Raw genomic sequence first — 25,268 nt, 5'->3', positions numbered from 1 at the left:
GAATGGTACATATTAAATTTTTCAGATACTCAGTGATTTTTATATGATTACAGGAAGCTCTGAATAAAAGTGTTATGTAACAACAACTGTTATTAGAATTAAAATGAATCTCTAAGCTAATACTGCATTTGATTATGTAACTGCTTCATAATCAAGAATGTGTGTTAATACAGCTTTTTTCCTCAAGACAAAAAAGCTATTCCAGCTTATTAACAGCAACATTGTTTAGAAGTTTCACCAACTTCACTAGTTAAACAGCTCGTAGATGAGAGCTGTGAGGACACAGAAAGAAAAGGAGTGCAGTTCTTATGGGAAGAGACAGCATCTTCCTCTGGGTTTGAGCAAAACCACACGTGACGGGACCTCTGGATGCTTCAGTGCTATAAATACAAAACCATAAGTCAAAGTCTAAACTTCTCAAACTTTCTCTGCTGTTGTGTCAGCACAATAAAATGCTAAGCTGTCTGTAATAAGGAAGAAATTAGTCAACTAGGGATTAAAAAAATGTTTTATATAATTAATGTATGGTACTAATTGAGGTTACTGAATCTGGCAGCAAAAGCTGCTGTTCTGAGGGGGGTGGTACGAAGTTTCAGGTTATCCTGTGGATCCCTCCCACCACCTTCCAACATGTATATAAGTTGTCAGCTCTCCAGATCCTTTGCCAGTTCTCTCTTCCAGACTTGCCAGAAGCAACAGAGGAATAGAGATGAAGATCTTTTTGTTATTCACCTTTTCCACTTTTTTGTTGTCTGCTTTTGAACAAGCAGCTGCTTCTGCTCACTATGACAAGATTTTAACTCATAGCCGAATAAGGGCACGCGACCAAGGGTAAGTAACTGGATATTATTTTGATTTTAAAAGGGAACTTGTTAACATTCATTCTCCCCTCCCTTCTCATATTGTATTAAATGTAATTTTTCACTATAAATTTTTACTATTAAGTAGAACATTCTTTCTCAGTTAATTTTTACAGGAATTGTTCTTCAATAAAAAGCTTTCTGGGGAGCTTCAAAAGGAGACAGAATATTGTCAAACTTCATAAAATATGGAAAAAATCTAAAATCAATACTTCTTAATGAATAAAATACATGCATTTTAGAATCACTGAAATTAATTACAGTTCACAATTAATGTAATGGGATGCCAGATATGTTTAATATATATTTTCAAAAGTTTGAATAGAGTTAACGCCTAGTTATTGTAAATAACTAGTATTTGCTCTTTTTATTCCATTCTAACGGAAAACATGAACTCTATTTATAAATGCTTTCTAACATGAGAATATATACTGGGAGTCCTTTGTAAAACTTCTGCTCCTGCTAGAGCAGTGCAGCAAGCTGTTCAGCAGGGTGTGCAAAGGACAATGCTCCTAAGTCAGACTGCTCAGAAACATTGAAATAATTTTAACAGCTTGTGTCAGGGAGACAAATGTGTCTAAAGATATTTTCCTGCAGTCTTCTTGAGTAACAAGCATGCTGTGAATAAGATTTTTTGCCATCCTATCTTCCTTTCTTACATTTCCTCAGCCTGCTAAACTCGCACACACTGAGCTTTTTAAATAAAAAAAAAATTCACTGACTTCATACTGATGTAAAAATATATGTTCTAACTTTTAAGTTTACTTTTTTCTATTAGTGGCAAAGTGCCTCTGGTCCATGGAATTTGCCCTTAAGAAATTCCTTTTCTGTACACTACCATGCTAAGGAACAAGTATTCCTCATTTGAAATCTGTGACTCCTTTTATTTACATGCCAATTTACCCTTTGGTCCCCAGTAATTCCCAGAATGTTTACTTAGGTGCCTGCGCTACTCCAAGTGGTTGGTAGTCAAAATAGCTGATTGATTTACAGAAGACAGGGTTTCCTTCTACATAAAGAACAATGCACTTTTCTTTCCCATCTCCCCATGACCTTCAGCTGCACAGATGTGTACAACACAAAACTTTAATAAAAAGAGCTTGATGGTATTCACAACTCCATCCCTGGTGGGTGGTAATTCACTTTGCAGGGGAAAGGGAGTAATGTAAGGCACATTAAGACTTGACTAGGCACAGCTGGTGATCACTGCCCATCAGAGACAGAGGGTCAAACCAGAATGGAGGGGAATATTCTCTCCCTGCTGGGAGGGTGGTCTTTCCAAAGAAACCCAGCTGGAGTCCCAGGAGCTTGCACCGTATTTGCTTGAAAACACACCTGCCCTGGGAACTGAATGTTAATTTTTTATTCTTGCTCAACAGAAACAGTATTCAAGGCACATTACATAGAACTTTTCCAAAGATGTACAGAAACTTCTTTTTAAAATGTTTCTCACTCCCACCCATAGCCCCAATGTCTGTGCCCTTCAGCAAGTTATGGGAACAAAAAAGAAATACTTCAGCACTTGCAGAAACTGGTACCAGGGAGCCATCTGTGGAAAGAAAGCGTAAGTATGCTGTGTTTCAAAACTATTCCCCATTCACTGAAATAGTATCATGTATGATAAGGAAACTCTCATATTCTCAGAGACAAGCTGTTTCATGCAGACACAGTAAGAATTCATTTCATAATTTTGCTGGGTTAAAGCTTCTCTTTAGCTGCTTCTAAAACCACCTGGATAACTGATCCAATAATTACTGCCAAAATATCACAAAAGGATTGGAAAGTCTGGACATGACAGCATAGTATATAGTATTTTTTCAGTTTAAAAGGCTTCAGAGAATTAGGCTCAGCTACTAATTCTGAGTTAAGTATTCATAGCTCTGTTTTAAACACAAAGAGATATGCAGTTAAGTGACTTACCCAAAACCACAGAGAGACCTAATAGGCCAGTTGTGAAAAGACCTTGGCACTACCTAGCAGAGCCGTGTGCTCAGACCACCTCTCTCTACAAAGAAAAAAACAAAATCAAAATATGGTTGTGGATACAGATTAAATCTGTGTGAGTCTGATATTCTTTTGGAATCTGTACGTGTATTGCAATTATCATGCCTTCGCAGAATGCAAGTTGTTGCCTTCTCTGTGATAAAATGTCAAAGTCACTACAACTTTGTCAGGCATAGAGCAGCTTCAGAGTGCGAACACATGCAAACCCCCCTAGTCCTGAACTTGGTCTGCTTCACTTGTCTTGCTTAGAATTTAAGTAATTTAACAGAGGCTGACATTGTTTATCCAATACACTAAACAAATGTTTTTCTTGTGTACCACATTTTCTGTTGAGGTTATGCAATTACTTGGATACATTTCTCAACAGTTCTCACAGGAAGTAATTTTCATTTTTCCATTATTCTCTTACAGGGTCCAAATAGGTCTGGGGTAACTTTTTCAGAAAGGCTTAAGTGAACAGGGGATCAAGGCTTCAATTGCAACTGTCTTAGAGTATTAAAAGTCTCTTAGTGAAAGCCTATAAAACTCTTCCAAATTCACAAGTAAAATTTAAGTACACAATTTGAATAGCAACTGAGAGATTGTATGCTTAAGAGATAGAGATAAGTTATATTGATATGTGGTGCAAATTGTATGTATGAGGAACTTCCCTCCATTTAAAGTAAGATTTATATTTAAAACTTTCCTAATGAACATTAGCTACTCTTTTAGATGATAAGATAATGGGGACTAGAAATTTTGTTTCTGTGCCAAAGGCTTCCTTAAGAGTGGTTAGTATGGAAGAGAAATACCCAGTGTCAGCAACATAAGCCAGTCAAGGACAACTCCTATCGTAAACAAGCTCTTATATTGTCTTGAGAAGGATTTTGGATCAACAGAAAGGAGAGCATGATCAAGAAGTAACTGATAATTTGCAATTAGCTTGTCATATTTTTGTTCTCCTGATTGTCAAAGTCATGAGTAAATAGGATCCACATTTTTGAGTCCATTCTTAAAGTTTTTAAAAGTGTTTCTAAATTATAAAAAAGTATATAAATTTAGGGTTAGGGAGGAAATAGTTATATTTGGATTTAAAAAACTACACATAGTTCACATTGAATCCAAGTGAGCTTCTTACAAACAGAAAGTTTTTTAAACAAGAAATGCAACCACAAGACTTTCAAAACTTATATGAAATTCATTGAATAGTTCTTTACAGAAAGTCAAAGAATTCTATGTTGACAAAGAATTAGACCCAGACACAATCTGGGCTTGTGCTATTGAATGGGGCGGCACAAAAGATTATGTGGAGTGTGCATGAATCACTAGCAGTGCTGATATGGCTACAGTCTCTCATGCTTCCCAGTGCATTTACATATGTGACACTCATTAAAAAGAAAAAAGTATCATTTTCCTTTTTTTTCCTTTTTTTTTTTTTTCCAAAGCCAACTTTATGGTTTACTTTTTTTTTTTTTTTGGCTGGTTCAGCTTTGCTGGCTGAAAAACAATTATATTCATAGTTCTTCTTGAGTATGATCCCTGTACTTAATAATGTAAAACTGATTAAGACTCACAAATGATTTTTTATGTGAGAAAAATCCCTCCACTATTGATTTTTGCACTGTAATCTGTAAATCAGATTAAATCAAATTAAAATCTGACTTTAATCATTGCAAACTGTAAAATCAGACATGTAAGTCAGATAGTAGTCAGGCAAGGACCACAAATGGGCTTGAATTGTGGTTTCTGTTGGATACCAGAGGCTTTGCATTTTTTTAGTTTCCTGAAACATGTCATAACCCAGTGTTGGAAAGGATCCTTTCCAGTCTGGAAAGGGAAGGAACCAAATGAGGGAAAATGCAGTAGGAAGTTTTCTTCCATTTTCTTTCTGAGAGTTTTCAGTGCTCTGACAGCATACCAGAAGTTAATGGAACAGAACTGTACTTCCAATACAGTGAGACACTGATTTCAATACACAGTTTTGCTTTTCAAACACTGACATGGCTTTGAAGTTTTAACTCTAAAGTAAGTCTAGACATGAAAATGATACCATGGCACCATCAAAGCCGAGGAAAAGACTTGGCATTCATGGGCCAAGCTGTTGCCCTAAGGTTTTTGCTATTGTAAACTTTATTGGTTACTAATTACTTACTTAAAGAGGTGGAAGACAGTAACAGCAGTAAGTTACAGTACATGTAGAGCAAATCATAATGAACTTCCTACACGACAAGCAGTCTGATTATTCTAAATGCCCAGAAGTTTTTCTGGTACATAATTGAATATCTGGAATTCTAACTAGTCTCTCCCATTTTGATTTTGGCCTTGATATTACAAGCAAATCCAGACAGGTTAAAAGTAAATTTTCAGAAAAATTGCAGATTTATATGCATTTGATAATGGCAATAATAATCAGTTTCCATTCAAAATAGACTCTGTGGGTTCGTTTGCCCACCTCTACATTCAATTTTGTCAGGACCCACAGGTTAATAGTATTTATCAAAAATTTTCCTCTCCTCCATTTTGCATTATAATACTTGCCTTTTCCTTCAAAGGACATGCTGCAAGTCATGCAAAATACTTCACCTTTTGAGTGAGGTCTGCCATACCACTGACATCTTTGGCACTACATATTATTCCACTGCAGACGCATTGGGAAGAAGGGTATTTCCTGAAAATGACTTAAACTGGAACTTGGATATTCTCAGTCAATATTGGAAACAACCTGTTCCTGTGGTTTTATTCCTAGATAGATGTCAAGGCTTCCCATGAGAGAAAATGTGGTCTCAGCAGAAATTTGACAAGGAATTCATTACTTTGCTGAACTCCCGAAGTAAAATGAGTTATGAAGTGATATATACCTTCATGTGTCGGGAAAAACAGTTTGAATTCATTGAACTAAAGCCAGATGCTGACTTTGTTCTCTTCACTGACTAGCAGTTAGAGGAATGTAAACTGTAAATAATATTACAGAACCTATGTAAGGACCTAAGCAAGAATCCTGCTATGGCCTACCAGAGGAAGACCAAGTGGTGGGACTGGGTAGATTTGGGCATGAAGAGTCTATGCAAAACTACACTCGTGCAAGCATGCACAGAGCAAGGCTAGAGGGAGAAAACAGTGTGTATGACAGTAACTCAAGAGGGATGGAGACCTGGTGAAGCGAATCCAAAGGAGGGCCTTGAAAATAATCAGAGAACTGGAGCAGTTTCCTATGAAGACAGGCTGAGCGAGTTGGGCTTGTTCAGCCTGGAGAAGAGAAGGCTCTTGGAAGACCTTAAAGTAGCTTCCAATATTTAAAGGGGGCATCCAAGAATTCTAGAGTGGGACTTTTTACAAGGACGTGTAGTGACAAGACAAAGAGGAATGGCTTTAAGCTGACAGAGGAGAGATTCAGGTTAGACATTAGGAAGAAATTCTTTACTATGAGGGTGGTGAGACACTGGCACGGGTTGTCCAGAGAAATTGTGGATGTCCCATCCCTGAAAATATTTAAGACCAAGTTGGATGGGGCTTTGAGCAACCTGGCCTAGTGGAGGGTGTCTTTGCTCATGGCAGGGTGTTGGAACTAGATGATCTTTAAGGTCCCCTTCAACCCTAACCATTCTAGGAGTCTATGATTTTAAGTTCAGTTGTAGAACTCTTGAGGTTTTTGTTGTGACTGAAGTAGAGCTTCTGTTATAACTTAGTCTTAGCTGTCAATGGAAGTTTTATACTCTCTGTATCCAAAACAGAAATGCAGACATGACTAAAGAGGTTACTATAATAAGAATGCTAATGCAACGTGCAATGGCTCTTCTCATGTTAATATCTACATGTTACAAACTCTTCCTTAACTTGTATATGTGATCTATAAAATGTTAATTTAAAAATGCTTTTATTATTTACACTTCCTACCCAGTGCTGTAGATTAGATCCAGGTGGGATGCTAAACTATGAGTCTATTGGGCCAAAAGTCTTTCCACTGTTCCTCTGCAGTGTTTTTTCTCCATGCCAGCAAGGAGTAGAAACAGATGAGTCACAGAGCTGATGTGAATAAACTAAAAACTGTCTCTTATAGCCAAGAATAACAAGGACTTAAGATAGTGTTTCTCTTCCCCTTTTTCCTTTGCAATACACTCATTTGGATGAGATCAGAACAAATTTGCATTGAAAAAAAAACCCAACAAACAAACAACCAAGCCCACCACCCAAAAAAAATAAAACAAACCAAAGCCTCCAAAGCCTCAAGAATGTAGCATTGTTTGTTATCTGAGTAACTGTTTTCTTTGTTTGGGCACCATCTTATATTGAACTAGTAGGGAGATAGGAATGAGTATAACTTATGGTGGGTGATCATACTTCACCTGAGTACTGTGGTACTGAGGAACTGCATCTTGTACTGAGTTTTATCTGATTTTAACCTCATTATGATATTCTCCATACAAAACTCTTTTTTTCTCATTACATCTTCCTCATTACATTTTGAGCACAGCTGATGTATGGCATTCTAATTGTAGTTAACTGTAAGAGAACAGCAATACTGTAAGTAGAAGCTTACAGTAACCTTTAATGGCTGAGAAGAAATCCTGGGCTGTATATAAAAAGTTACATGGTAAAAAAGGCACTGATCTTGTAATGCTTGGCTGAAAAAAACATTTTCTTTCTCAACTATGTTCTTAAGCCAATTTTCTGCCTTTCATTAATTGTGTCATTGTTGGGTACGGTAAACAGACTAAACTTGCCATGTCTTATTCTATGCTGATAACCCTGTTTCCGCTTTCCTTTTTCAAAAGCTAATTAAACCTGCAAAATCCAGTCTTTCATAGCTGCTGATGGGGTGATGGGGAGAGATTTTTCTGCTCCATGGAAGGAAAAATTATTTTCTCATGACAAAGCAGGTCACACAGTTGAGAGAACATTATGACTCCTACTCTACTACACAGTTTTCTTTAATCAGTTTAAGGGGGTTTATTAGCTTGTGGCAGGGATGCAACAAAAAGGAAGAATATAAAGTTAATTTCCTTATTAATCAGAAAGTCTGTAGCCTAAATTGTATCATAATCTTGTATTTCCAAGGAAAAAAAATCAGTGAATTACTTTAAAGAAAAATATGTATTAAAAGAACTATACAAGTAGTTTAAATATAGGGCTTCTCAATTGAAAAGATGCACATGGAAAAAAGACTGCTTTTAAAAACAATTATTTAATCTTTGCCAGATCTTTCACATTGCTGTCAATTTCAGAATTATACTCCTCACTTTTAAAATCATGCTTTGTAAAGTCATTGGTCTGGAATTTTTTAATCTCTTCAAGGAGTTTGGATGTTGAAGGTCTTGAGATCAACTTTTCATTTGAATAAGCTGTTTATTTTAATGTACTTGTGGTTAATGTTTTGTCAGCTTTAGTTTATGAAAAATGAGAGAAGTGTACTCAGCTGCTACCAAAGTGCCTACAAATGTAAAGCTGGAATGTGGTGGTAAAAGCTCAGCAAAATTTTCAGGAAATTAGTGATCAGGACTCTATCACTTCCAACATCAGCCAGACCTACAAAAATATATATACTATGCAAAACTGTGATGTTAATTTTAATTTGTCGATTACAGCATACCATAATTGGAAAAGTAATATGAGTCTATTGTCTTAAAATTTGTTTTATACCTTTTGTAAGATTGTATAATTTGTCAGCATTTCCTCTCTCGAGCCAAAATCAAGACTGTGATAACTTGTGTGAATCTGCACTTTTGTGTAAGGGAAGAGAAATTGTCACAGATGTATAGTAGTAGACCTTTTATTTCTGTCATTTTAATGAAGAAGACCTTATATCTTATAGGAGCATGAATGGTAAATTGTATGTTACAGTTTAGAATTATCATTTAACCCCTAGTTTGCTCTTATGTGTAGCATACACATATTCAAGAATAAGAATATTTTATTTACACCATTATATATCAGTTCCTGATCCCAGGAATTGCTAAATTCTGTGTATACTGTGATGGCATATCCTTTAGCTCTGTTTTTGATTTCTTGTTGTCTGGTTTTCATCCTCACTACATTTACCAGTGAACTTGCCCTTGTGTTCATCCATCCAGTCTTTAGTGACTTCCTGCTCTGTAACCTGCTTTATGCCTGTTCTTAATTAGTTCTCTCCCTCATTCCTAAGCTTCTTCAGTCTTCCTTGAAAAACTGAGGCTCTCTCATCCCACTTTCTATTACCATACACTACACAGGACTTTCTTCTAAATACCTGTTAGTTCCTATAGCCAGTATGTACATGGCATCATGTAGATTTGTCATTTTAATTTCTGTTCTGTTTATTTGTTTTCCTTTACAACCCTGATGCCACCAATTTCTATCAATGTCTTCACTTTATTTTTCCCTTTCTTCAATCCCATCTAATCTTTTCAAAACAGATCAGTTAAATTAATTTTCTTCAGCTGCTGTTCTAGTTGCTTCATCTTTTAATAACTCTATACAAGTTCCACATCCCATCCTATTTTCCTTCCTAGCACTTATACTTCATGATAGAAGTCATTCTGTAAATTCTAAAACCTTGTATTTATTAAAATACAACCAATCTGTAGTCTATAAAGAAAAGGTTAAATGTTAAAAAGGGATGAAGAACTGGAGACTGTGTACTTAGCAATAAGAAATCAATTAAAAATTAGACTTAGCTAAAATTAGTATTCACTTATCCTGTACATTTTTTATTGTGCTTTGTTTGTATCCCACAGAACTGTCTTATATGAGTGCTGTCCTGGCTATATGAAGATGGATGGTACAAGAGGATGTCCTGCAGGTGCAAGCTTGTTTTCATATGGATGAGTCAGTATAAGAACCATCACAGCACAGAAGACTTTCAAAGATGGTCATCTTGGGAAATTATTGCCTTTTTTTAAGAATTACTGCCTGAGAATACACAGCTTAATTTGCATACAGCACACACAGTTAGAAATTAGCCAGCACTGAATTTGGTCATTCAGTTTAAGTTGAATTTCCCAGCTCCTTGCAGTTGAAAGGAATGATAGTTCCCAAAGCTGCCAAAGAACTTTTATTCCTATTTCCACCACATCTCAGAGTAACCTAAAAGTGTACCAGTAAGGTCAGAAGTCAAGGGCATGAGGTGTGGCATATCTAACTTCTGTTTATTCCTTTTTCCCTAGAAGACTTGAATCTTATTTACTAGAAGAGTGTTATAGGCTTTAAATAAACCAAGGAATGAAAATTATGACTTAATTACTTAAATTCTTGATTTTCTTTATTTCTGCTACTCTGTTTTGCATAAATAAAATTAATCAAAGCAAGGAAAAGTAATCTGTGAAGAAATTAATAACTTCAGATCCTTATACCTGAACTATGCCCTTTACATTCAGTAATAGATTTAGGCATACCTAAGGCAGAGTTTGTTTAGATGAATAAATTTTGCTTTAGATATTGACATTAGAATGAGGTCAGTCATACTCTAGAATTTCCTGTTACTCTCCATGACCTTAAAAAGAACCAAGAACAGCTAGCTCACATACAGATGTCTTTTTTCTCAAAACCTAGAAGTAGGAAAGCTGAATTCAGGTCTCATGTAGCATTGTTTTAACTGTGAGCCTATGGACATCCTTACTCTCTGGACGAGAGCTTATGCATAAACCACACACTGGAAGAGCAAGAGGCTTCACAAGAACAATTCTGCTCCACCATGACCAAATGAGACCCACCCAATTGAAATTTTTGTGATTATATATGGAATTTTCTTTTGTCCTTAAAGGATAGACACCCATTTCAGGTTGGGTTGGCACAAAATAAAACAGCTCTTCTAAAGAAAACATGAAAATATTCAGTTTTGTTTGATCTAATTTTTCATTAAGCAAACTGAAGAAATAAAGAAGCAGATGTGTTTGGATGTTTTTGAGTGTTTTAACAATGGAATTTTAATCCAAGCACAATGTTTTAATATGGTTTAAACAGTTTCAGAAAGATAGTACTACTGTCCAACTAAAAGAAACAGAATACATTTGATTGTGAGAAAATGGATGACTGAAGAGTTTACAGTGTTCTTATGTTTATTTTAGTTGCTCCTATTGATCATGTATATGGCACACTTGGTATTGTGGGAGCTACGTCCACACAGCAATATTCTGACATATCAAAGCTGAGAGAAGAGATTGAAGGACGAGGATCATTCACTTTCTTTGCACCAAGCAATGAAGCCTGGGAGCAATTAAATTCAGTAAGTGTGTGTATGCTCATGCATACATATACGCGTTAAACTGTATTACTCTTTCAGTTAATGTTTTAGCTGCAACAGATAGTCTGATAAGGTAGACCAGAAAAATATTGATATTTTAGATATAAAAGCACATTGCACAAGTTGTAATAAAATTATTTTCATTTTCATGTTTAACATGCATGGCTGAATCTAGAGTCTGAATTTGTTTTCAGTAGTACTAAGCAACTGTGTTTCTTCATTAAATGCTTCCATGAAAAATATTAATATTGTTAGTGCTATTAGCTCAGTTTGGGGTAAATTCACAGGAATTCCAGCAATTGCATGATGTAGATTACAACTGTACTTTTTCAGTGATTCAGGTGTCCTTTTAGTGATATATTTAGGTAAATAGATATTGAATCAAAGCTCAATAACCTGTCTGGGATGAGAACTCCTGTCTTCTATTTGTGAGCAAATCAGACTAAAGTATCATTTAAGTAGAGCCAGACTGACTAGTATTAAAAGTTGTGTCTCCTAATAGGAAATACCCATTGCAGTACGTATTGAAAGCATATGTTAAAATAACTATATGTACATCTTTCTGACTAGAAGAATGTTTTGAATCTTCTAAGTAATGAAATTCCTTTCTTCTTCAGGAAATTCACAGGAATTTGGTTGACAATGTAAATATTGAACTGTATAATGCTCTCCACCACCACATGGTAAACAAGCGTATGTTGACAAAAGATCTTAAGAATGGCATGACTCTGGTGTCTATGTATAATGACCAGAAATTGCTTATTAACCATTATCCTAATGGGGTAAGTCTACTCTCTTTTTTTTTTCATAAAATCTATTCAGTTATAGCCATTACTTTTTTCCTTTTTTTCCTTCTATAGCTAAGAAAATTGGTTACAGAAAGTTTAATATCTAGCAAATCAGTTGCCACTGTCAAAAAAAAAAAATTTCTCTTGAAAATATTTTGTTTGCTACGTAGACTAATCACTAAGAAATAATGTGCATTCTTGCTGTTTAGAAATCAAAGTTCAAATGAACAAAACCTTCTTCCTAAAAGACAAAGCTTTTTGTGTCCAAAATATATGATCATAATAAACTGGGGAGAAAATCTAGTATTAATCTTCATGTGTTTACAAGATAATTTTTACATCAGATCTTTCATTTGAGTTGGAGTGCATGATAGAAGCATTTAAGAACATAGGGGACATAGAAACAAAATAACTTTTATAAATGCTAGAAATCTCCCAGTTAATTCACTGATCTTTGTTGTCTTAAAGGCATCGAAACTTATATGTTGGACTACAGCTTACATTAGTAAAAACTCCTCATACAATCACTGTATTAAGCATATACCAAAACCAGAAGTGAATAACTGCATTAAGAAATTAAGCATGAATATGAAATAAATGTTGCCTGAATAAATCTACTGCTAGCTTCCCAGAAGCTTAGTCAGCCTTTGAAATCTTACATGTTTTTACTTAAAACTTTAAATAAAAACTGAAGGAACAATGAATATGGAAAGTACAGTCCATACATTGCCAATCTGTAAGAATCAGACTGCAAGTATATGATCAAACAAATGTTTAATGTTCTGCTTGATTGTCCAAATATAGGTTGTTACTGTTAACTGTGCCAGGATCATCCATGGCAACCAGATTGCTACCAATGGTGTTGTTCATGTCATTGATCGTGTCCTCACCGCTGTTGGAAATACTATTCAAGATTTCATTGAGGTCGAAGATGATCTTTCATCTCTTAGAGTAAGTGGACAAAAATAAAAACACTTTTCTGGTCTTGTAAGGTTTTTTCTTTCTTTTCCATTTGTGTATGATAGTTGGAAGTAAGAAGTTCAGAAAGAGAGAGAAATAAATTAAATTATGAGCTACAACTAATGTTGCCAATCTGGCTATATAAAAAGTCAAAGTATATTTTACATAAAAAGTCTTTTTATTCTCTTTTGTGGATCAAATAAGACCACATCAGTAGAACATAATGTGTCCCTGTACATAAAAAGTGTGTCTTCAAGCACTGTGTCTTCAAGCACAAGCAACGTGTGTCGTAAGTTACCATCTGGTGCTGCTAAATAAATAAGAAAAAGTTCAAACTGGATGGTAGAAAATGGTAGAAAAAAAAAACCCAACAAATTCCAGAACCTAACTAATAGCATGTTTTGGAGAATGAGTAGATAAATGTAAGAAAGATTTTTCTTGTGGAGAGGAAGCAGTTTTTTTCTGCCCAGGTTTCTAATCTCTCTTTCTTCTGGGAGATGAGTCTGCTTAGTGTAATGGGATTTCATGCTGCACATGTTTAAAAGAACATGCCATAGTTTCACAAGTAGCTGTTGTCCTTTTCCCTTCCCCATATCTTTAATTTAAAAAATATTCATAATTATAAATGCAGAGCATAAATCTGGAAAAGACTTTCTGAATCCTTCAAATCTAGTCCATGACAGGCGACCACATCATTTAATCTCTTCAAAAAACTAAATGTACAAACACTTTCTAGTTGCTAGGATCACTTGTTTTTCTTTCAGTTGCATCACTTTAAACTCTGCCTTTCTGATGTTTCAAAGGGTGAATTGCCTGTTTATAGCACATTCACGTGCCAATTACTGTGTGTGTGCCCTTGCCCTTAATACTGCTTTAATGACTTTGGCTCCAAAAGCAAGTGTGCTAATGAAACCATTCACAACAAAATCAACCCTCAGACTCTAATATGGCATTTTTTTAGGATGGTTATTCCCATCTTCCAATTCACGAGTTTCATATACACTTTATCACTCTGTCTTAGGTTGAGCTAATAATATTTCATCTTTAACTGAGTAAATTTTTTACTCAAGTCCAGATGTGTTCAATTTTACATATGCTCTTTTTCTAGAAAATCTGCAAATAATTCATATTGGCATACTCTTTCATAGTACCCTTTTAATCCATCATATATTCTCACAATTACTTTTTAAATGTCCAGAGCTGAGTAACATTTACAATTATAGAATCATATAATCATAGAATGATTTGGGTTGAAGGGGACCTTAAAGATCATCTAGTTCCAACCTCCTGCCTTGAACAGGGACACCTTCCACTAGACGAGGTTGCAAAACCCAGAGATAATTTTTCCTAGCCTCAAAGCCTGAGATGGGATAGAATAGATTGTTTCAGTTGGAAGTTGATCGGGGATCATCTAGCCTGATCACTTCAGGGCTCACCAAAAGTTAAACCATGTTATTAAGGGCATTGTCCAAACACTGATGGGCTTGGGAAATTGACCACCTTTCAGTAAAGAAATGCTTCCTACAAGCCTGTTCCAGTGTTTGACCACCCTCACAGTAAAGAAATACTTCTTAATGTCCAGCCTAATCCTCTCCTAACACAACTGAACAATTCTCATGTATCCTATCACTGGATACCAGGGAGATCAGTGCCTCCCTCTCCACTTATTCTCTTCAGGAAGCTGTAGAGAGCAGGGAGGTTGCTCCTCAGACTCTTCTTGTGATTCAGAACTTCTTCCTTGTGTTCAACCAAATTAGTCATACACCTGTGATATATTTTTTTATTATTTCAAGGGCAAATTATTAGTTTTGATCTGATTTGTCAACATTTGTCAAAATGTTCACATTTTTTCATTCAAAAATTCAGGCCAAAATAATTCCAAATACTGCCTTGTTGTCATCACTGTCAGAATTTATTGATTATTGTGTGCTACATTAAGGAGGTAACTCAGTATATCAAGACATATTTTCCCCACAAAAATAGTTTTCTATTCCTTATTGTAAGTTTTGTCTGTCCATAACACAGATCTTAGTCAAGCATTAAAGTACCTGTGGGTATCTGGTGAAAAAAGACAAATAATGTTTTTTGGTAATATTTTAAATAATCAGCATTAAAAACAAATTTATCTTCTAGGCTGCTGCCATCGCATCAGATGTCTTGGACACTCTTGGGAGGCCTGGCCATTACACACTCTTTGCTCCTACTAATGAAGCTTTTGAGAGACTTCCAAGGGGAGTTCTAGAGAGGATTATGGGTGACAAGGTGGCTTCTGAAGGTATGTAACCTTTTTTTCAACCTTCTGACTGAGGTGACTAGATCAGGTGGTAGAAACTTTATCCTACCGGCTCTGAAATTAAGCTCCTGTACTTTCATGCATATTGGAGGAGTTATTTCTTTCATCTCTGATTTTTCCAATTACCTAATGATTAGAAGTCACTGAAAACCTAGTTTCCAAAACACTGATGTTTCTGATAGTTCAGTTGCACAGTTACGATAGAGATTACTGCTTCTAGAAATGTAGGGCTAACAGAATGTGTGAGCTTCTCATAGCTTTCTCACCAACAGCTTTTCATACAAAAAAGAAATGTTCTTGTAAAAGCTAAGTTTGGCCCTCCAAGCTGAACTGAATTTGTGCTATATATTCTGACAAACTATAGCAGTCAGCACACTTACTTTTCTGAGAACTACAGGAAATCCAAATGATAGCTGAATCAGTTATGTGAACAATAATGCAATGGGCTACTAAGAAATGGAAAGCTGCATTTCTGTCATCTCCTTTATGCTCTCCACTGCCCTAAACAGGTTCTCAATCATTTCATTTTAGCTTGATTAACTCAGTCAATGAAGTCAGTCAAAGAAGAATGGTGAAAAGAGGGATCTGGGCTAGTTTTAATGTGAGACGATAACTAAAAATGTAATTCTGAAATAACACAATATTTTTGATGTAGCTTTTTATTAACTTTTTTCAGTTTGCTTTCAGAAATTTTGGCTGATTCTTTTGGTACTCACGGAGGATAGCACACTGAATCTCAATTATTATAGAAAAACATGATAAAATACAAATCTGGGCTGGATTTTCATAGCCTATACAGTTGTGTACTTAGAAGTCTATTTGGAGCATATTATCTACAGTCACTAAGTTATATACTCTGTTACAGGCAGGTTGTCACAGAAACTGTATAGTTTTCATTATATGACGGATGACAAAGATATTTGATCATAGATGTTTCTTAGAGGCCTGTGGGATCAATTGTCAAATAAATAACTTTCAATAAATTATCTATCAGTGCAAATATATGTGCTAGATAAGCTAGTAAGCTATTAAAAATAGTGTAGATATTTTTATCCCCCACCTATATGTGTATTTTGTGTATATATATGGATATATATAAAAATATATGTATCTAAGTACCTATATATTAATGTCCTGATCTTTTCTCCACAGCTCTAGTGAAGTTCCATATTTTAAATACTCTCCAGTGCTCTGAAGCTATCACTGGTGGAGCTGTCTATGAGACCTTGGAGGGAAACACAGTTGAAGTTGGTTGTGATGGTGAAAGTCTAACTGTGAATGGAGTGAAGATGGTAAAACGCAAAGATATTGTGACAAGCAATGGTGTTATCCATCTCATTGATGAAGTCTTAATTCCTGATTCTGGTCAGTGATGTGTATGAAAAGCTTCTTATACTGAATATGTTTTCTACAATCTTACCGATATTTCCTCAGATCTGCTGTTACGGATAAGCATGGAAAACCCAGGAAACGGAATAAACTATGTGTTAAAATGTTTCTTTTGTTACTTTATTGGCAGCCAAGCAAGTCATTGAGCTTGGTGGTGCTCAGCAGACAACTTTTACAGACCTGGTGACACAGGTAGGACTTGCATCTTCTCTAAGACCTGAAGGCCAATACACTCTTCTGGCACCTCTGAATGGTGCTTTCTCAGGTTAGTAGTCACAAAATATTATGCTCTGGATGTCAAAATAAATAATATATGCTACATATTAATATTTATATTTTTTATAGATGACACCTTAAGGATGGATCAACGCCTTCTTAAAACAATCCTACAGAATCACATTATAAAAGTGAAAGTTGGGCTCAATGAACTGTACAATGGACAAGAGCTGGAGACAATTGGAGGAAAATTGCTTAGAGTTTTTGTGTATCGCACAGTAAGTGAAAGGGGATTTCTAACACTATGTATCCCAACTATGAAAATGAAGACTCACGAAAGGGTAAAAGACAAAGCTGAATAAAATCTCCAATATTTACCAACATGATTATCTAGCAAAAAAAATTCATGGATTTCAGGCTAAGAAACTGTGAAAATCTAATCTATATCATGCATGGAAGACACTTTGTGAAAACAAAGCAGAATTCCATATTTGGCACTCTGTTAGTTAATTTTTAACATTTTGTTTGTTTGTTTAGAACTAGTTAAGAGAATTCTCAAAGGAAACTAAAAAATCAAGTTTGGAAATATTTTCACCATATTAACTTACTCCAGATTTTGCTACTTTTGCTTTCTCAAGCAATACCAGATTTCCTGGCAAGAACACAAAATAGGACTGTAGGAAATACATATGAATATTATTTTTAAATTTAGAAACCTTTTGGGAAGTATGTATCCATCTCATTTTATCAGGCATGTTTAAATGTGTGTCACTGTGTGAGAGCTGCACTTGTTTCTCTTTTAATCAGGCTGTATGTATTGAAAATTCTTGCATGGTCAGAGGAAGTAAAGAAGGAAGGAATGGTTTTATTCACATCTTCAGAGAGATCATCAATCCAGCAGAAAAGACTCTGCATGAAATGCTGAGGAATGATAAACGTTTTAGGTGAGCAGTGGTTTTGACAGCCCTGAGATTTTCCTAGAGGTAACAGCTCTACAATATACAGCACAGCTGGTCTGAGAAATAATTGTGGACTGCGGGTTGCTGGATTTTGAGGAGCACAGAGGACAGGGAAGACGTTATTGCCTACTAAAAAAAAAAAAAAGAAAAATGGAGAAGGAAAATGTGGGAGGTTGGGGAAGAAAAAGAAAGTGTTCTTCTCTAGCTATATGCTGACAGGGCTCTCAGACTTCATGTTACAATGGTTGTTTAGGTACATAGTTATCCATAATACCCCAGAGACAGAGAAGTAAACAGACAAAATTGGGTAATACCTCCAGAACTATAAATACAGCAGTCTGGTGGTTTAATTAATGAGTAGTACAATTCCATATGGGTGCAGCATGATTTTATGCCCTTCTAGTACTTATTTCTGTCTCCTTCCTGCAAGTATGTCAATACTTTTAGAAAGAACAACCACCCTTGTCATCTTCTCTTCATCTCTTTGGTGGGGACTTAATTTGATAAATTCTGCCCTGATACAGTCTGACAGCTTATTTTTTTCCTCCGCTTCAAATCCTTTTTCTTCAGTCTGCTACTTTAAGACTGTCCTTTTTTTCTGATTTCCTGCTTCCACTTCTGAGAAATAGCGAGATCGTTTCATTATCAAAAAATGAGGAAACTAAATGCCTAAACCCACGTGCAGTTTATTATTTTTTGTTTGTTTCTTTGTGGTAAACAGTGTTTTCCTCAGTCTGGTGAAAGCTGCAGATTTAGATGATGTCCTGTCACGACCTGGACAGTGGACTCTATTTGTTCCTACTAATGATGCCTTTAAAGGTTTGACTGATGACGATAAGGATATACTGATAAGTAAGTAACATAAGGAAAATAGAAATATAAGCAAAGGTAAAACTGAAGGGAAAGGTTGCTAATGCTTTTCTCACACAAAAGCTATCTGATAAAAGTTTACTTTTGACTAAGAGCAGGTCATAGGCTATCCTTAAATTCATTCCTTCTTGGGGAATAGAGAAAATATCTTTGGAAAAAAAAAAACTCCAAACAAACAACAACCAATCGGAATTTAAATTTAAACTTCAATCCTTGATATAGTATTATTCCAAGATGTAATTACCATCAAAGCTAAAACCTGCATTCATTTAATTAGTTTTAACTTGTCATTATTCAACCTTGTTATATTTTTTTTTTTTTCAGCTGAAAAGTCTCTTCTATTCTCTTTCTTTTCTAGTTGTGGCCATTGCAGTAGAAGACATTTAATACTGACTTTCCTATCATTCCTTTCTCTTCTTTGCCCAGTGATCTCTAACACTTGTGCTCTACAAGTTAAATATTAAATATGAATTGTTAAATTCAATTTTATGTAATTTCAATTTTATGTAGTTTCTTTAACATCATGTTTTATTACCATAAGAGAAGAAACACTGGATAGTCCATATCTCCTGCAGAATTTTCCACTAGAGAGGTAGACTGTGGCCACAGCACTAAGACTATTTTTAGTTTATTTGAGAGTAATGTGAACATAGCTTGTGCACAAATACAGGAGTGATTGCCTTGAATCCCACATCAGAAGGTCAGTCAGATTTTCCATTACAGCACTTTTTAGGTCAAAGTTTGATGACATGAAGCCAAATCCCATGAATCCTTAATGCCTTCAAAGAAACCAGCTCAAAGCATTGACAAGCAGCAACCCAGCTCTCTACAGCCTTTATCTCATTGATAAGGCACTGTGAATTTTAGCTAGCTATCTCTTTAAAGTCCTGATAGGGTCTAAATTACCATCTAGTGTTGTGTGTCTCTAGTGACTAACAGTAAAATAACAACTTAAATGACTAATATTATCTAGCTATAAAATGAATTTAAGCTTTTCCCAAGGCTGCAACCTGAAGTAGCTGGGTAAATGACATCGTTCTGTTTGATTGGACTGTATTCTGTGATTCTGTGCTATAGTTATTTTATTAACAAAGATTGAATTTATCAGGTCTATTATTTTTATCTTAACCCACAATTTGATGTGGTACTCAAGGCCCATGCCCTTTTGGATTATTTCTGTAATTAAGAATATAATTATATTCTGCTTTACAAAGGCTTTATGTACTATCTTTTCCTGTCGTTACTCTGTTTCTACTTACTTTGCTTGGCAAATGAGATTTTAATTTACCCTCTTTATTCCTTTCCTTTTTTTTCTTTTCTTTTTTTTTTTTTTTTACAGCAGAATGTCCATCTTTTGTGTCAGATTTCTGTCTAGAATTCTGTCTGTCTTGGATTTTTTTAAGACATTACATTGCTTATTAAGGAATATAAAAACTTTTTTTTTTTTAATTTGTAAGAAAGACATAAAACAAAGATTAATTTAACCAGTAGCTATTATAGCATAGAACAGAGCTAATCTGATAGTTGGTGAAATCAGCTTTTGAATGGCCATGTTTAAGCTTTGCGTGTAACTTGACGCTGTCCATGAATGGTCCAGTCAGAAAATCTCAGTGTTAATTTTAGTAGGCATAAGAGCATTTAATTGCATTTCAGTAGTAAAGTGAATTGCAGTAATATCTGTGATCAAAACAAAAAGCAGAGTAAGAAAATTTTCTCCGCAAGAGACATCAGTAAAAAATTCTAATCAGCATTTTTCCATTGCAGTTTCATCAAGGCTGAAACTCCTAATAACAGTCAATATCAGCATGTAATATTAATATGAAACTTGTAATAGCATGATCAATATTACATGTAATGGTAAGCAGATGTGTGTTAGAACTGCTTAGTTATTACTTCTACATTTCTTTTTAAATAGGAGACAAAAATGCTCTCAGGAATATTCTTCTTTATCACTTAACACAAGGAGTTTTCGTTGGAAGTGGCTTTGAGCCTGGTGTGACAAACATTCTTAAAACTATCCAAGGAGGGAAACTCTACTTGAAAACAGTTAAGTGTTGAAAAAGAAGTGTCACTGATACAGCTTTGTAACACAGATTTGACATTCCATGTCTATCCATATTACAGAACGGGATGCATTTCTCTGAACATTATATTAGGGTTTGGGGTTGATTTTTTTTTTAATGTCCCTAATAACTTGTGTTCTCTTTTCATCTTTTACCAGGTAAATGATACCCTTCTTGTTAATGAACTGAAATCAAGAGAATCTGATCTCATGGCAACCAATGGTGTCATTCATGTTATTGATAAACTCCTATATCCAGCAGGTATCAGTTCATGGAATTTATACACACTATTCTGGAGCTCTTAACAGGTTACATAGGTGAAATAACTCCAAAAAATATGATTCCTTTGAAGAGAGGATTTCTGCGTGGAATAAGAAACTGAAAATTTACCTCACTACTCATTTTGTGGAAAAACCTTGGTTAAAACCATGGAAACTCTTCAAAATTCTGTGAAAGTCAATTAAATGGTAAACAACAGTCAATAAATGGTAGACAACATGCCATAGGCTACCTTTTCCACTCATATGGAAGAATGTATATGTACAAGTACACATTTTTGTGAGTGTTTGAGAATGATTGCATCTCCTGATCACTGTAAATTAAAGCAAAATGAACACAGATGTATGTTCTCTCTTACATGCCTATTTCTTTTGTCAGATCTGCCTGTTGGAAATGATCAGTTGCTCACAATCCTGAAGAAGTTGATTAAGTACATTCAAATTAAGGTACTCTTTGAATAATGATCCCTTTGTTCTTTTGGCAGGATCTGTGAAGCTGTATACATTATAATTTGTAAATGATTTTCTGGTCCCTCAGTTTCTTCAGCAGACAACACATTTAATTTCTTTCAATTACCCAAATATAATCATGAGTCATACCCTGCAGTTAATAGTTAGAATTTATGTTTCTCAACACCAAATACTTGCAGAATATTTGCATTTGTATAACTCCAATGTGAACTTGCCAGAATCTGTTCTTTGGTTCAGGCACACTTTGTCACTCCAGCAAAATCAACCACTTCTAAATTCTTGAGGCAATCTGTCTGTGAAAGAAATGCTGAGTGGCTAAATTGCTATTCATTACAACCACCAGCCTCAATAGCATGTGGTTTTCTCCACATAGGCATCTTTATCTATCTCAGCTTTCCTTTTGAGATTATATTTGCCCTCAACAATGAATGAGAGGATCTAAACAAACCTCTAGATAAACGAAGCAGTGAATCCTACTGAAACTCATTAGGAAACTAGAAGGAAAGTGCTCTTTCTTTTCATTTTTTAAATTACTTTTCTGTATTTATAGTTTGTTCGTGACAGTAACTTCAAAGAGATTCCACTGACATTTTACAGTAAGTTCATTTTAAATATTACAAGATGGGTTTGAGATTGCTTTTTAAATGTTGCCAATTCCAATCTTGAATTGCAGATCTATTTTGTTTTCAATCAAAAAGAAAGTAATTTCTGGGAAAGTAAGATGTGCTAGTGAAGCACAGGAAGAGAAAGACTCAAAGTAGAATATTTCTGGCTGCTGTGCTACTGTACATGTTTTTTCCCTTTCCAGATGTGTGACAGGAAAATAACCCTGAAGTAAGATATTCAGACTGTTTGGAGTAGGCAAGATGCATATGGAAACGATTGAGGTTTTTTTAAGTTTTCAGCCAAGGTTCAATATTTGGTGCATAGCAGAGTTGTACTGCCTCTCTCTCCAAGATGTAGCACTGTACTGTACTGACTGTCCAAGATGTAGCATTGACCAAAATCTGAACTGAAATGTTGGGGGTTTTTGTTGTTTTTTTTTTTTCATAAATGCTTCCAGAATGTACCTATTTTACCTGTCTCCCATCCATGCAAATATGATGCTTGTGAGAGAGGTGGTTATTCTAACCATTTTCTCTTTAGGGAGTAAATGTAAAAAAATGAACCATTTTTGCTCTCTTGTAGCCTTTCTCAGGGTTTCCCTTTAGCTTCTACATATAAGGTAAAACCCATTGAAGCAATCTGTCAGAAGTCAAAGGTCCTGCCGAAGCTTTGACTTGTGAGGAAATGTGATTTCAGGCAGATGATGAAATTTCTATGGGATTCTACACACATTTCTCAGTAGAAGTGAAGAACATCACATGAGGCTTTTGAAAATTGAGAATGGACACACTGAATTTAAAAGACTCTTGAAACAAAAAAAGAAATTATCTTAATGACAATTTGAATATGAACCAACAGTGTGCCCTGACAGTCAAAAAGGCAAGCCATGTCCTGGGTGCATCCAGCAACAGCATAGCCAGCCAGTTGTGTCAGGTGATTGTTCTGCTCTGTACTGCACTGGTGCAACCCTGTGTCAAGCACTCTGGGGTTCCTCAGCATAAGGACATTGAACTATTGCAGTGTGTCCAGAAGCAGGCAATCAAGAGGGTGAAAAGCCTCAAAGGCAAGACATCACAGTCTACAATTCCCTCAAGGGGAAACGCAGAGAGGGAGGTGCTGATGTCTCTCTGGTGATCAATGAAAGGACATGAGAAAATGGAATGAAACTACACCAGGGGAAGTTCAGATTGGTCACTGGGAAAAGCTTCTTCACTGAGAGGGTGGTAGGTCACTGCAACAGGCTCCCCAGGGAAATGATCATGGTATCAAGCCTGAGTGTTCAGGAGTGTCTGGATGATGCTCTTAGGCATATGGTTTAGTTTCAGGTAGTCCTTTGAGGAATAGGGAGTTGGACTCAATGATCCTTATAGATCCTTTCCAACTTGAGATATTCTGTGATTCTATGATTCTATCTCCTATGGTGAGTGAAAATAGATAGAAAGAGTAGAGTAGAAAGAAGCAATGCCTGTGAACTGCAGCAAGGGAGGTCAATGTCAGACATCAAACCATAGCTATTGATTTAGTTAAATGCGGCAATGGAAAGGATGAAACCCCTCTACCAGCAAAGGCTTCCCTACCATTGAATGCATACAAGTCAAATAACAATCTGTCAGAGTTATTCAATGAATATTTGAGTCTGTCTTAGGTGTACAGGGAGAACTCAATTTCTCAAGGGCACCACTGTTGTGCTTTCCATGACCTTCTATCAAGTGTAAGAATAGTTCTGAATGTCAGAGGGTTTTTCCCATTTACCAGGTCAGCTCCCTGAAATAAAGAAAAGCACAAGATTTTCATTGAAGATATGTCAGGGAATTGTGCAAATCTTTAAGCAGGAAACAGTATGAGCTGTTATTATTATGTGCCTCACCTTATCATGAGTTTCATGACTAGTGGGTATTTCCCCCTCTACTCTGCCTTGGTGAGGCCGCATCTGGAATATTGCATCCAGTTCTGGGCCCTTTAGTTCAAGAAGAACAGGGAATTGCTTGAAAGAGTCCAGCGCAGAGCCACAAAGATGATTAAGGGAGTGGAACACCTCCCTTATGAGGAGAGGCTGAGGGAGCTGGGTCTCTTTAGCTTGGAGGAGACTGAGGGGTGACCTCATCAGTGTTTACAAATATGTAAAGGGTGGGTGTTAGGATGATGGAGCTAGACTTTTTTCAGTGATATCCAGTGATAGGACAAGGGATAATGGGTGTAAACTGGAGCATAGGAGGTTCCACGTTAACATAGGGAAGAACTTCTTTACTGTAAGAGTGACAGAGCACTGGAACAGGTTGCCCAGGGGGCTTGTAGAGTTTCCTATGTTGGAGATATTCAAGGCCTGCCTGGACAAGTTCCTGTGTGACATACTCTAGGTTACCCTGCTCTTGCAGGGGGGTTGGACTAGATGATCTTTCGAGGTCCCTTCCAACCCTTGGGACTCTGTGATTCTGTGATTCTGTATCATAAGGCACAAAGAAAGGCAAATAGCATGGCAGAAGACTCTGTCTGCAGGTGACTTGTAGACACCACCATTTAATAACTAGAACTGAAATCTATACTCTAGATTCCTAGACTTAGTTTTTCATCCACTGATATCTATTATTTTACCCACATCTTTTTGACCAGACCAAATGTAACTGATTACCATGAAGAAACTGTAAGAATGTGCTTTACATTCCATTTTCTATACTTTCAGAAATTAACATAATTGAAAGCAATGTTCAGCCCATCATCAAAAAAGAAGGTAAATGAGGCCCCTAGTATATATATTTCTGTATATGTTCAAATACATATATAGAATATATATTGCATGTATTTGTGTTATAGGATGCATTTTGTACTTAACAACTCCAAGACATTCAGCACTTTGCTAGAAAAGCAAAGATACAAATATTGCAATTAGAACTGGCTGAAACATTTTGTATAAAAATGTTTACTGCAGTTGTTCTCCCGAATAGATTCTCTCCTTTTTCTATGGGCATTTAAAAAAATAATTTTAAAATAATCTTTTTTTTAAACCATTTCTTGATGTGCCTGAAATCTTTGCATAATTTCAGTAAAAACATGTCCTTTTAGATTATTTTTATTAGAACATTTTAAAAAGCCTTTTAATTAAAACTCTTCTTTATTGAAAAATTTAAAAAAATAATTAGAATTGTTTCTAATACTCTGAAGGAAAAAAACAATATCTGTTCTTTTCTCAATGGTTTTCAGTCAGTTCTAAATACCAATATCTGTCAGATGCCTGGGAAGGACAGTTAGCCAAACTTTTTCAATTTCTCAAGACAAAAGCATGACTTGAAGATCAGTGATGAAACTGAAAAAAACAGCAA

The 25,268-nt window shown here is 35.6% G+C and overlaps 1 protein-coding gene across 10 annotated transcripts in view; it reads left to right on the top strand.

The window, feature by feature from the left end:
• The first annotated feature begins 672 nt into the window (after positions 1 to 672).
• POSTN (periostin) overlaps positions 673 to 25,268 on the top strand; it is a 36,703-nt gene continuing 12,107 nt past the window's right edge. For 6 of the 10 annotated variants that reach the window (XM_031047737.2, XM_031047734.2, XM_031047736.2 and 3 more), the window contains exons 1-17: positions 673 to 831; positions 2,326 to 2,424; positions 9,554 to 9,618; positions 10,883 to 11,040; positions 11,676 to 11,840; positions 12,651 to 12,797; positions 14,940 to 15,081; positions 16,252 to 16,464; positions 16,619 to 16,753; positions 16,834 to 16,982; positions 17,512 to 17,648; positions 18,385 to 18,515; positions 20,449 to 20,579; positions 20,755 to 20,857; positions 21,254 to 21,321; positions 21,896 to 21,941; positions 24,632 to 24,679. In XM_031047737.2, coding sequence (XP_030903597.1) covers positions 710 to 831; positions 2,326 to 2,424; positions 9,554 to 9,618; positions 10,883 to 11,040; positions 11,676 to 11,840; positions 12,651 to 12,797; positions 14,940 to 15,081; positions 16,252 to 16,464; positions 16,619 to 16,753; positions 16,834 to 16,982; positions 17,512 to 17,648; positions 18,385 to 18,515; positions 20,449 to 20,579; positions 20,755 to 20,857; positions 21,254 to 21,321; positions 21,896 to 21,941; positions 24,632 to 24,679 — 2,059 coding nt within the window. In that variant the 5' untranslated portion in view covers positions 673 to 709. The remainder of the gene's footprint in view (positions 832 to 2,325; positions 2,425 to 9,553; positions 9,619 to 10,882; positions 11,041 to 11,675; positions 11,841 to 12,650; positions 12,798 to 14,939; positions 15,082 to 16,251; positions 16,465 to 16,618; positions 16,754 to 16,833; positions 16,983 to 17,511; positions 17,649 to 18,384; positions 18,516 to 20,448; positions 20,580 to 20,754; positions 20,858 to 21,253; positions 21,322 to 21,895; positions 21,942 to 24,631; positions 24,680 to 25,268) is intronic. The other 4 variants (XM_031047739.2, XM_031047735.2, XM_031047738.2 and 1 more) reach the window with 1 other exon arrangement.

The sequence above is a fragment of the Melopsittacus undulatus genome, chromosome 2 (genome assembly GCF_012275295.1).
Source record: "Melopsittacus undulatus isolate bMelUnd1 chromosome 2, bMelUnd1.mat.Z, whole genome shotgun sequence".
NCBI classification, from domain to species: Eukaryota; Metazoa; Chordata; class Aves; order Psittaciformes; family Psittaculidae; genus Melopsittacus; species Melopsittacus undulatus.
This window is presented reverse-complemented; position numbering and strand designations above follow the sequence as displayed.